Genomic DNA, 13,869 nt, shown 5'->3' on the forward strand with positions numbered 1-13,869 from the left:
AAAGTGGGCCACTGCAACTGTCTGGACTGAAGATAAACAAGGCTTAGCTAGAACAGTAGGGCCTATGCAACCCACATAGAAAACACCCCTGAAGCTCCTGGTCCTGGTGAACAGGGGACATTGCACTGCAGGGTACCACAGGACCTCTTCCTCATAGGCCACTATTTTCAAGATCAAGAGACATAACTGATTTTCCTAATACATAGACACAAACACAGAGAGTTAGACAACATTAGCAGAAAATCCTAAATAAAAGAACAGGACAAAAGCACAACAAAAGAACTAAATGAAATGGAGATAAACAATATTCCTGATAAAGAATTCAGAGCAATGGTTATATTCACTGGACTTGAGAAAAGAGTGGAGGACCTCACTGAGATCTTCAACAAAGAGAAAATATAAAAAAGGACCAAAGACGGAGAACTCAAGAATCAAATTTAAAAATACAGTAGCGGGAATCAATAGATTAGAGGAAACAGAAAAATGGATCAGGGAGCTGGAAAACAGGGTAATGGAAAGCAACCATGATGAACGGCAAAAAGAAAGAAAAGAACCATAAAAAATGAGAATAGGTTAAGGGAATTCAGTGACATCATCAAGCATAATAAAATTCACATTATAAGAGTACCAGAAAAGGAGAAGAGAGAAAACGGGCAGAACATTTATTTGAAGAAATAATAGCTGAAAACTTCCCTAATCTGGGGCAAGAAACAGGTCCAGGCAGCAGAGAGAGCCTCTAACAAGATGAACCCACGGAGATACACACCAAGACACATAATAATTAAAATGGCAAAAAATAGTGATAAAGAGAGAATTTTAAAAGCAGCAAGAGAAAAGTAAACAGTTACATAAAAAAGAAACCCCATAAGACTACCAGCTGATTTTTCAGCAGAGAATATGCAGGCCAGAAAGGAGTGGCACGAAAAATTCAAAGTGCTGAAAGGAAAAAACCTGCAACCAAGAATACTCTATCCAGCAAGGCTATCATTCAGAATAGGAGAGATAGTTACCCAGATAAACAAAAGTTAAAGGAGTTCATCGCCACTAAACCAGACTTACAAGGAACATTAAAGGGACTTCTTTAAGTGGAATGAGAAGGCCATAAACAGGAGTAAGAAAATTATGAAAGGCAAAGATTTCACAGGCAAATACAAACATAACGAAAGTAGTAGATTGAAGTACAGAGATTAAAGCACAAATGCAGTAAAATCAATTATATCTATAAAAATCAGTCAAAGAATTCACAAAATAAAAGAATGTAAAGTGTGACATCGTATAAATAAAATGTGGAGAAGGGGGAGTAAAAATTTAGTGCTTTTAGAATGGGTTCAAACTTAAGCAACCACGAGCTTAAGATAGACTGCTATATGCATAAGATGTTGCATATGAGCTTAATGGTAACCACAAACCAAAAACCTGTAATAATATCCAAAAAATAAAGAGAAAGGAATCTAAGCAAATTATGAAAGAAAATCAGCAAATCACAAGAGAGAAAAAAGGAAAAAAGAACAGAGATGAACTACAAAATAACCGCAAAGCAAGTAACAAAATGGCAATAAGTACATACCTATCAAGAATGACTTTGAATGTAAATGAACTAAATGCTCCAATCAAAAGACACAGGGTGACTGAATGGATAAAAAAACAAGACCAATCTACATGCTGCCTAAAATAGACTCACTTCAGACTTAAAGACACATGCAGATTGAAAGTGAAGGGGTAGAAAAACCTTTACCATGCAAAGTGAAGCAAAAAAAAAAAAAAAAAGCTGGGGTAGCAATATTTATATTGGACAAAATAGACTTTAAAACAAAGACTATAATAAGAGACAAAGGAAGGTCATTACATAATGATAAAGGGAACAATCCAACAAGAGATATAACACTTGTAAATTTCTATGCACCCAAATACATAAAGCAACTATTTACACACATAAAGGAAGAAATTGATAGTCTACAATAAAGTAGGGGACTTTAGCACCCTACTTACATCAATGGATAGATCATCCAGGCAGAAAATCAACAAGGAAACAGTGGCTTTGAATGATACATTGGACCAGATGGATCTAACAAATATATTTAGAACATTCCATCCAATAAGAATAGAATACACATTCTTTTCAAGTATATATGGAACACTCTCCAGAACAGGTCACATGTTAGGCCCAAAACACATCTCAATAAATTCAAAAAGATTGAAATCATATCATACATGTTTTCTGACCACAACAGTATGAAACTAGAAATCAATCACAAGAAAAAATCTGGAAAGAACACAAATATATGAAGGCCAAATAACATGCTAGTAAACAAGGAGTGAGTCAACCAAGAAATCAAAGAGAAAATTAAAAAATACATGGAGACAAATGAAAATGATTACACAGCATTCCAAAATCCTTGTGATGCAGCAAAAGCTGTTCTAACAGCAAAGATTATAGCAATACATGCGTACCTCAAGAAGCAAGAAAAATCTCAAACAACCTAAACTTACACAAAAGGAGCTAGAAAAAAAGAGAACAAACCAAGCCCAAAGCCAGTGGAAGGAAGGAAATAATAAACATTAGAGCAGAAATAAATGAAATAGAGACTAAAAAGATAGTAGAACAGATCAATGAAAACAGGAGCTGGTTCTTGGAAAAGATCAATAAATTGATAAACCTTTAACCAGACTCATCAAAAAAGGAAGAGCAGAACTCAAATAAATAAAATCAGAAACAAAGGAGAAGAAAAAACAACTGACATCACAGAAACATGAAAGATTGTAAGAGAATATGAAAAACTTTATGCCGACAAATTGGACACCTAGAAGAAATGGATAAATTCCTAGAAACATATAACCTCCCACAACTGAATCAGGAAGAAATGAAAAATTTGAACGGACGGAATACTAGCAATGAAATTGAATCAGTAATTTAAAAACTACCAACAAAGAAAAGTACAGGACCAGATGGCTTCTCAGGTGAATTCCACCACTTGTTTAAAGAAGAGTTAACACCTATCCTTTTTTTAGTATTTTCTCTTCCTTCCTTCCTTCCTTCCTTCCTCCTTCCTTCCTTCCTTCCTTCCTTCCTTCCTTCCTTCCTTCCTTCCTCCCTCCCTCCCTCCCTCCCTCCCTCCCTTCCTTCCAAGAGAGAGAGAAAGAGAGCCCACAAGTGTGGGGGGAGGGGCAGAGGGAGAGAGAAAGAGAGACTTTTAAGGGGGCTCCATGCTCAGCACTGAGCCTGATGTGGGGCTTGATCATAGGACCCTGAGATCATGACCTGAGCCAAAATCAAGAGTCAGATGTTTAATTGACTGAGTCACCAAGGCTCCCTGAGTTAACACCTATTCTCAAATTATTCCAAAAAAACAGAAGAGGAAGGAAAGCTTCCAAATTTATTCTATGAGGTCAGCATTACCCTGATACCAAAACCAGACAGAGACACTACAAAATAAGAGAACTATAAGCCAACGTTTCTGTTGAACAAAGATGCAAAAATCCTCAACAAAATGCTAACAAACCAAATCCAACAATACATTAAAAAAAATCATTCACCATGATCAAGTGGGATTTATTCTTGGTATGCAAGTCTGGTTTAATATTCACAACTCAATCAACTTGATACATCACATCAATAAGAGAAAGATTTTACCATATGATCACCTCAATAGATGGAGAAAAAGAATTGAACAAGGTACAACATCCATTCATGATAAAAACCCTCAGCAAAGTAGGTTTAGAGGGAACATGCATCAACATAATAAAGGCCATATATGACAAGTCCACAGCTGAAATTATACTTAAAGGTAAAAAAACTGAGAGCTTTACCTCTAAGATCAGGAACAAGATAAGGATATCCACTCTTACCATTTTTTTCCTTTTTTCCCACTCTCACCACTTTTATTCAACATAGTACTGGAAGTTCTAGCCTCAGCAATCAGGCAACAAAAAGAAATAAAGGGCATTCAAACTGGTAAGGGTGAAATAAAACTTTCACTATTTGCAGATGACATGATACTACACATAGAACACCCTAAAGAATCCACCAAAAGACCACTAGAATAGATAAATGAATTCAGTAAGGTCACAGGATACAAGATAAATATATAGAAATCTGTTGCATTTCTATACACTAATAATGAAGTAGCAGAATTAGAAATTGAGAAAATAATTCTATTTACCATTGCACTCAAAATAATAAAATACTTAGGAATAAACCTAGCCAGGGAGGTGAAAGATCTGTACTCTGAAAGCTATAAAACACTGATGAAAGAAATTGAAGATGACACAAAGACATTCCATGCTCATAGACTGGAAGAACAAATATTGTTAAAATGTCCATACTACCCAAAGCAATCTACATATTTAATGCAATCCCTATCAAAATACCAAAAATATTTTTCACAGAATGAGAATAAATAATCCCATTTCTATGGAACCACAAAAGGCCCCAAATAGCCAAAGCAAACTTGAGTAACAAGAACAAAGCTGGATAAAATCAATCCCACATTTCAAGATACACTACACTACAAAGCTGCAATCATCAAAACAGTACAGCACTGGCACAAAAAAAGACACAGATCAATGGAACACAACAGAGTCCAAAAATAAACCCACGCTTTTATGGCCAACTAATCCATGACAAAGGAAGCAAGAATACACAATGGGAAAAAGACAGTCTCTTCAACAAATGGTGCTGGGAAAACTGGACTACTTTTTTACATCATACACAAAAATAAACTCAAAATGGATTCAAGACCTAAATGTGAGACCTGAAAAAATAAAATTCCTAGAAGAAAACATGAGCAGTAATCTCTTCGACATTGGCTGTAGAAACATTTTTCTAGATATGTTTCTTGAGGTATGAGAAACAAAAGCAACATTAAACTATTAGGACTACATCAAAATAAAAAGCTTCTGCACAGCAAAGGAAACAATCAACAAAACAAAAAGACAACCTATAAATGGGAGAAGACATTTACAAATGGTATATCTGATGAGGCGTTAATATCCAAACTACCTAAAGAACTTGAAGAACTCAACACCAAAAAACCAAATAATCCAATTAAAAAATGGGCAGAGGACTTGAATAGACATTTCTCCAAAGAAGACATCCAGATGACCAACAGACACATGAAAAGATGTTCGACATCACTCATCATCAGGGAAATGCAAATCAAAACCACAATGAAATATCACCTTGCACCTGTCAGAATGGCTAAAATCAAAGCACAAGAAACAAGTGTTGACGAGGATGTGGAGAAAAAGGAATCCTCGTGCACAAGCTGGTGCAACTACTGTAAAGAACAGTGTGGAAGTTCCTCAAAATATAAAAAACAGAAATACCATATGAGCCATCAATTTCACTATTGGGTATTTACCCAAAGAAAAACACTAATTCGAAAAGATATATGGCACCCCTATGTTTATTGCAGCATTATTTATAATAGTGAAGATATGGAAGCAACCCAAATGTCCATCAATAGATGAATGGATAAAGAAGTAGTATATATACACGATGGAATATTACCCAGCCATATAAAAGAACGAAATCTTAACCATTTTTTAGATCATTTTCTCAATTTTAATAGTCTTACATAAAAAAGAAATTATTTTTGTTACTTCCTTATAAGCAAGGAAACAAAAATCTCTCACCTCTACAGCCTTTGAGTGCCTATATATTTATTTTTTTAAATATTTTTTAAATTTTATTTTATTATGTTACGTTACAACATGGATGGGCCTAGAAGGTATAATGCTAAGTGAAATAGAGAAACACAGTCAGAGAAAGACAAATACCACGTGCTTTCACTCATATGTGCAAATTAAGAAACAAAACAGATGAGCAAAGAAGGGAAAAAAAAAAAAGACAAAAAACAGACCCTTAAATACAGAGAACAAACCGGTGGTTGCCAGAGGGGAAGTGGGTGGGCAATTGGGTGAAATAGATAAAGGGGATTAAGGAGTGTACTTGTGATGAGCACAGAGTAATGTACAGAAGTATTGAATCGTTATACACCTGAAACGAATTTAACACTGTATGTTAATGATACTTGAACAAAAACAAAAACGAATCACATCCGAAGGGCCTCCTGCAAGCCTTCAAATCGCATGCCCCTGGTTGAGTCTGTGGTGCCCCCTCTCATGTAGCCTTACTCATGCACCACTGTGTGGTGGTGCTGGCTCCCTGGCAGGTCTGTCCAGCAGATGGTGAGAACTTTGAGGGCCGTGGCTGTGCCTTACTCATGCCATCCAACTCACAGGGAGTCAATAAGTGTTCAATGCCTGACTCACGACACAAGCTGGAGCTAAGATCTCATCAGTCCCTTCACAGCTGCATGCTTAGAGCATCCATGTCACTGTCCCCACATTCTCCTATCTCCCCCCCCCCTTATTTCCCACATTGTATCTGTGCTTTCCCCAATCCCTTTACTGAAACTGCATAGCAAACACCATTAACGATCTCCTAAGACCAAACCCAACACATTATTTCCGGCCTTCATTTCTTTGTCTTCTTCCCAGCCTTGAACTCTATGGACAAACTCTCTCCTCCTTCACTTCCCAGACACCACTGTCTTTGGACTCCCCTAGTCCGATTCCTCCTTCACAGTCTTCTGGTTTCTTGTCCTCTGCTTACCCCTTAAATGACAGCGTTTCCAGCCCACTTCTACCTTACTCTACACAACATCCCTGGAGGCTCCCTTCTACTGCTATGGCTTCGGCTACCACCACTATGCTGGGATCCCTACACCCATCTTTAGCTCAGATTACATGTAAGTCCCACAGGCACGTCAAGGGCAAACTTGACCAAAACTGCCCCAGGATCTGCTCCTTTCCCTATATTCACCTCTCACGGGGAGCAGAGCCTCTACCCACCCACTCTGCCCAAGCAGAAGTCTGAAGTCTTAACTTCCTCCCTTCTACTCCCCACTCACATGCAAGAGGCCTGTGGATTCCACCCTGAACGTCTCTGAATCTGCTGCTTCCTCTCACTTCCTACAGCTTGTCACTTGCATTAGCTCCTCATCCTCTCCTACCAGGGTGACCACAAGTGTCAACGAAGTGGCCTCCCTCCATCACTCTCCAACCATCTATCTGTTGCGTCCGGCAGCCCGAGTACTGTTTCTATGATGCAACACTGACTATGTTAATCCTCTGCTAAAAGCAACACCTTTCCCAAACTTCCAGGTGTAAAATCATGCCTTTGTCTACCTCCTCCCCAAACATGTACCTCACCATCCCCTCTGGGGTCCCTATTTTCCTGGAGTTCCATTCTGCCACGCCTCTGTTCCTGCTGCTTTCTGGGCCTGGGATCACCTTTCCTTATCAAAATGCAGCTCAAGGATTCCAACCTCTGTGAAGCTTTCCTAATACCACCGTGTCCACTGTACTCTGTACAGACCAGGCACAGCACCTTCTCCTTTGACTAGTCTGCGAGGCCACGGACGCAAGAGCCATGTTCTTCATCTGAGAGTTTTCAGAACCTGGCACAGTGCCTGCCACACAGCACTTAATAAGTGAAGCACTTATCAGGGATTTCCACAGAGAGGAGTGGGGCAACATTCTCAGGGTGCACACCCCTGGCCCTGGCAAGTTTAATTAATGCCACAGCATTTGCCCCATCATGGGCAAGTCAGCATACCATCGTTTCCCAGGGCACTGGGATACTGGACTCAGCGTGCTTCACTTAGTTTACATAGAATAGAGCTGAGGCACAGAAGTCCCTGGGAGAGGGTCTCCTAGAGTCACACCCATCACCCCATGGGCTAGAACCATCTTACATGACAGGTGGGTTAGGGACCCTGATGGAGAAGCTTACCTTGGGCCCCAGAAGCTCCTTTGGGCATGTGGGTTGGACCTGTTCAGAGCTTTCTTTGCCACAGCACTGAAACTAGAGAGTCAGAGAAGAGTTTTTAGGGCACAGGAGGGAGAAGCGGGAGCTACAAGTCTGGGCATCACTGCTGAGGCCCTGGGGCACTGAGGCAGCAAAGCAGCTACGGGGCCCAGTGACTGCAACCCAAACTGCCATTTCTAGAAAGATAGTGAAGACTCACATAATCATGCTAGCAAAACAAGAGAAGGACTTCTGTAAAGTTTTCTGAGTTTTCCGATGGGAAGTGACTCAAGGCAACCCAAACAAAGCAAGAAGGCAATTGACGGTGTCTGTGTTACACAATTGCTGTGTTTTAGACAGGAATTCGGTCTTTAGATTCTTTTTTTTTCAGCCTGGGAGTAATTTAACCTGCTGAATAGCTAAAGTTTTATGAGCTTCAGGAAGGGCTCATTAACCGGGGACAGTCTGGGATGGAGAGGAGAAGTGACCACAGTAAATAAACCCTGGAGGCTGACAGGTCAGGGCCTGAAGGTCTGGCCAGCGGACAGGTGTCCTGCCTTACGGCTGGCCCTTCAAGGACAAAGGAGGGTGTGTGCTGCTTGATGTCCTGGGGGCAGTTGAGGCTGAGAAGGAGAAATGGTTTGCACCTTCCAGGACATTCCCGTGATGAATAAGAATGGCGCTACCTGAAAGCACTTGGCACAGGAGTTCATAGCTACTTCTCCATATCAGAGGGGTTAAGACTCTGGCCTGGCCCCTCTCCTCTCCTCTGTATGCCCTCCTTGGTTAACTGTGTGTAGCCCTCAGCACTGCACGGACAGCACAGTCCCATGGAACGTTCCAGGGAGCGTGGCTGTGTCCGAGCCGTTTCATTGTACAAATGGGGAGCTGAACGGTTATCGGGGAGACAAGGAACTTGTTCAAGGTCACGAAGCTGCCCAGTGGCAGAACTGCAGCTAGAACTGAGCTTTTCTGACTCGAAGGTCATGGTTGTTTCTGTAACGCCACCCTGCCACCTTTTGAGAGACCTTGGTATTTATTTGGGCTGCTTTCTGGGTGTTCTTATTTGTGCTCTTTCGTCTCTCTGGGGCACATTTCTTGACTTCCTCTTGTGAACTTTCTGTGCTCGGCTTCTTCCTCTTCTAGGTTCTACACAGAATGTCAACTGTGGCTCCCGTGAGGGCTGAAATACAGGGCTAAGGCTTCATTATACCAAATTTACTCTGATCCAGGTGATGGGAGAGAAGCTGGCTAATGAATGCTCTTTAGAAGATATGATTTTAAGGAAGAAGTAAAGTTACTTACTGTTGAGTGGAAGGTAATGAGAGTCCCGTTCCCCCTTTCCCTGTCTCTCAGGTAATCATTATAGGCCTCTTCATACATGGTCTGAACATGCCGTATGGCCTGAAAAAATACCAGGAAACCAAAGGGACAGTGAGTGGGAAGTTTCAAACATTCTCCTTTCATCAAGGAAAACCCCTCTTCCTTACCCTTGGAAAATACAGCCTTTCCCCATGTTTATCTGTATTTTAAGACAATTCTCCAAATATGGGACAGATTATAGACTCTGGAGTTTCTCGGATACTTTTGGAGATGGAAGGATAGAACTAACCAAGAATAACTTTCATAGACTAGAAAGATTTCTGAGAGTGGAGGTTCTCAAACCTGAATGGACATCAGCATCCATCAGCCCCCAGACTCCTGGGCCCGCCCGGGAGATTCTGACATATAACCAGAGTGGTGACTTATGCCTTCTTGGTACCTTACTGGTTGAAAGTACTCATGTCTATTCATGACATGGTTTGAAAAATATTCATGACCAAGGAATATAATATGAAATACAAATATAATATGAAACTTAGGGAATGCTTTTTCTGGTATAAAGGCAGGTGATCTGACATCCATAGCATCTCAAAAGGTCCTAAGATCCAATTCCTCCAACCTACAGATAGAACCAGCTACTTTAGAAATATTCCAAAGGAGGTGATATTTATTTATTCTACATATTTACCATTTTTTTAAAAAAAAATCTAAAGTTCATAAACACAATACTGATAGCACATGAATTTACATGAAATACAGTAAACTTAAGATTCCATTCTTCCTCCTTCTCATGCCTTCTTTCCCACAGTGTGTCTTAACACAGTGTGTCCCTTATGAAAAGGCCATTTCCTCTGTGGGTTCTCTTGATAACCTATTTTGGACACCTATAGTTTGAACACCAATTTAAATAAACTGGCTTCACCAGCACACAGCAGGTCGGGCTTTAAGTCTTTGAGGATGACGTGACCTCTTTTCAGGCCAATCCCTATGGACAAATGGTAGTCTAACAAGGGATGAAAATGCATGTTCCTCTCCATACCTCTTTCTCATGTGTGCAATCTACCCGCTTCCCCATTACAAATGGGATCATCTTAAACTAGAGATGCTTTAAAAGAAATCATAGACTCTTTTATAGATTTAATGAAAGCTATGAACTACCTCCTCAGAAAAATATGTGCAAGTAAATGTATGCACACTTATACATGCAATATGCACAGGTCTGCATAATACTTCTAGGTTAAAAAGTTATGTGCAAATGATATCTTGGGGATTATTTAGTTTTCAATATCATTGTGGGTGTAATATTCTCATAGCCTTTGCCGCAAAGAAACCCTTTAACCATCGTAAAAAGAAATTGTAATTTCTACTTACTACATCCTTGCCTATAAAAGCAAATACTCCAGTGGTTACTTCAGCAGCAAATATCACCAGTAGGCAGGTGAAGAACTGTAGATAAGAGAATATACTCACTTCATTAACTCAATACCTTTTCAATTTATTTGGCCTCTTTAATGCTAGTTTCATTTAAAAAAAAAACATTAGGCAAGATTATTAGTTTGAATTGATCTGGTAGGAAGCATCTACCTCCATTCCCCTGTAGTTCATTCATTCATTCATTTGCTCATTAATTCATTCAGCAATTATCATTAAGCATCTACTCTGCACCAGGCACCGTCCTTGACACTGGGTATACAGTGAGGAATAAGATACAATCCCCACATCTCTGCTATCATGGACCTCCTATTAGAAAAATGGGAAGAATATGTACCATTTGCATCGACATGGAGGGGATTATGCTAAGTGAAATAAGTCAAGCAGAGAAAGTCAATTATCATATGGTCTCGCTCATATGTGGAACATAAGGAATAGTGCAGAGGACCACAGGGGAAGGGAGGGAAAACTGGACAGGAAGAAATCAGAGAGGGAGACAAACCGTGAGAGACTCTGGACTCCAGGAAACAAACCGAGGGTTTCAGAGGGGGGTGGGAGGGATGGGGTAGCCCCGTGAGAGGTATTCAGGAGGGCACGTGTGGTGATGAGCACTGGGTGTTACACGCACCTAATGAATCGTTGAACACTACATCAAAAACTAATGATGTACTATATGCTGGCTAACTGAACATAATAGTAAAAAAAGAAAGAAAGAAAGAAAGAAAATGGGAAGTATGAGAAATGAGTAAAGCAACAAAAAAGCGAGTTAGATCATTTCAGGTAGTGATAAAGAAATCCTGCCACTTAGAGAACAGTGCCTGGCACCTAGGTGCTCAATGAATTCTTGAGGAACCAAAGAGATTCCATAAAGATACAAAACAAGGCCAGGACATTGGGAGCAACTGGTGGGGCCTGGACTTGGGGAAGAAGGGGCCCAGACTGTGTGGGCTGTGAGGCTTCTCTGGGGAGTGGGAGTGGCAGTGAGGGGTGTCCTCCTGGACAGATTTCTGTTCTGGTCTCTCGGGTCTGCTCTGTGTTCAGTAATAAACGACAGGGATGCTCAGCAACAGGGGAAAGACAGGCAGAACAGAGGACCGAGGAGATGAGTTAGAGATTTTACCCAGCAAGAGATCAGAAGCATCAGCCACAGTTAAAAGTCAAAGATTGGCAGCGAGTAAGGAGAGACTGCCCCCCTAAAATTGCTGTTTCTAGACCCCTCGTGGAGATAGACAAGATCTTTCTCTCCTCCGGCCCCTCTTCCTTCTTGTTTCTCTCAGCTCACTCTGGTATTGGATGTATAGTAGTAACTAAAATTCATTCTTTCTTTTCTTTTCTTTTCCTTTCCTCTTTTTTCTTTCTTTCTCTCTCTCTTTCTTTCTTTAAGACAGAGGCTGCTTAATAAAATAAACTACAAGAGGGATGTTTGGTGAAGTTACTGATCTCAAACAGCAATTCTTTTCTTATAGTTAACAGCACTTCCCTGCCTATAGGAACCTTAGCTGCCTCCCTCACTGTGATATAATTTTGAAAGAGCAATCATAATTATCCCTTACAATTATTAGGCACGCTTCCTCCCCAAACATCTTCACGCTAATGACCTCATATTTTTCATACTTTCCATATGAGGCAGGGATAAAGATAATATTGTTCTTAAGCAAGAGATGGAGAAACGGAGACTCAGGGAGGAGGGCGCGAGTGCCAAGGTCTCAGTGGGCCCCAGGAGCTGGCGCTGGAGGCCAGACCCGGGGGCCTGCTTCAGACCAGTTCCCGCCCCCAACGCCCCACTTACAGATCCGAGCACACACTGCGACTCCCGCATGGCTCCGCAGCACCCGAAGAAGCCCACGGCCATCATCAGGGCCCCTGCTCCAACCAGCACATACAGCCCTGCGGGGAAGAGTCAGAGGAGTCGCTCGCTGACCCTCAGCTGGCGGGCTCCCCGGCCGCTCCAGGGGCCCGCCTCGGCCGGGTGTCACGTCCACTGCGGATAATGTAATGGGTAACACCTGTGGCATGCACCTGAAGGGCGCTGCGCAGGGATCCTGAGAGGCAGGGGCTACGGTTATCCCCAGGGAACAGAGAAAGCTGGTACTTACGGAGGTGAAGGGACCTCCTCACCGTCACTTGAGCCGCAAGGACTGGAAACCTCGGCTGTCAGAGTCCCACAGCGCATGCTCTTAATCACCTCCACATGCCTCCCCCATGCCAGGCACTTTACCTTCCCGATCTCTACCGCCCCTGTCAAAGTGGCTGTTACTATCATTTGCGTAAAAGTGATGCTGTTGAGCCCAGGGGCGGTCAGGATCAGTGCCAGGGCCAGGACACAAACCCACACCTCCCTAGGAGCCCCTTGGGCTCTCATGGCACTCAGGAATTAATTAATGGCTGTCGCCATGATAGGAGAGACCGGGGAGGACAAAGGGCTGATGGTCTGCCCGGATGGGGAAGCAGGGACACAATGGGACAGAAGAGGGAGGCTCTAGTTGGGGGGGGGGGGGGGAAGGGGGAAGACACAGCAATAAGGCCGAAAAGCTTTGTGAGAATCACACACTTTAGAGGGCATCACCATGTACGCTGGGCACGTGGGAGGTTTGCAACGCTGCAAGAAAACAGCCAAGGAGAGGAGGCGACAAGGTAACACACATCAAATACTCATCCTAATACAATATTAGCTACGTTTATGAAGGGTTTGTTTTCTGGGCACAGCAACTGGGGAAGATTTATTAATTTAATCTTCGTGATCCATTTTCTAGAGAACTAGGCCCCCAAAGGTTAAGCGATTTGCCCAAGATCATAGAGCTGGGATAAAAATACCCATCCACCTCTAAAGCCATCCCATCACCATTACCCTAACCTGCCCCGCGTCCCAGCAATAATAGCAGCCTTAATGTGGGCGCTAATTTCCCTTACTACTGAAGTTACTACTACTTACTACTGAAGCCAAGCCCTAGGAACTGTTGTTCTCATGGAGAAAGCAAAGGACAGAAATGTTCTTGTTCTGAGAGAAATAAAGCCAAACCCTTTCTTATTTCCTTTTCTGATCCGGAGATAAGTTAGAACACAATGTGAGGCCTGGTCCTTGACTTGCTTAGAATAATGCTAATTGTCCCTATTTTATTTTTTGCATTGTATTCATATGAGTCACCTGGAAACCCCTCCCATTCTCTGAAAGGGTGGGGAGCCGGGCGGTCCACCTCTGGGGGGCGGGGGGGGGGGGGGGAAGCCTGAGCTCACCCGCCCACGGGGTGCCTGGGGGGGGCCTCTGGGGTGCTGCCGGTGGTTTGTGGGCAGATCTGTCGGGT

General features: G+C 42.1%; 1 protein-coding gene across 3 annotated transcripts in view; it reads right to left on the reverse strand.

Annotated features, from left to right (window-relative positions):
* Positions 1–13,869, reverse strand: part of TSPAN2 (tetraspanin 2) — a 65,114-nt gene that overhangs the window by 22,572 nt on the left and 28,673 nt on the right. For all 3 annotated transcript variants that reach the window (XM_027613182.2, XM_027613173.1, XM_027613165.1), the window contains exons 3-6: positions 12,357–12,454; positions 10,508–10,582; positions 9,119–9,217; positions 7,799–7,870 (exon numbers count right to left, since the gene is read on the reverse strand). In XM_027613182.2, the coding sequence (XP_027468983.1) occupies positions 7,799–7,870; positions 9,119–9,217; positions 10,508–10,582; positions 12,357–12,454 (344 nt within the window). The remainder of the gene's footprint in view (positions 1–7,798; positions 7,871–9,118; positions 9,218–10,507; positions 10,583–12,356; positions 12,455–13,869) is intronic.

The sequence above is a fragment of the Zalophus californianus genome, chromosome 4 (assembly GCF_009762305.2).
Source record: "Zalophus californianus isolate mZalCal1 chromosome 4, mZalCal1.pri.v2, whole genome shotgun sequence".
In the NCBI taxonomy this organism is placed as follows: Eukaryota; Metazoa; Chordata; class Mammalia; order Carnivora; family Otariidae; genus Zalophus; species Zalophus californianus.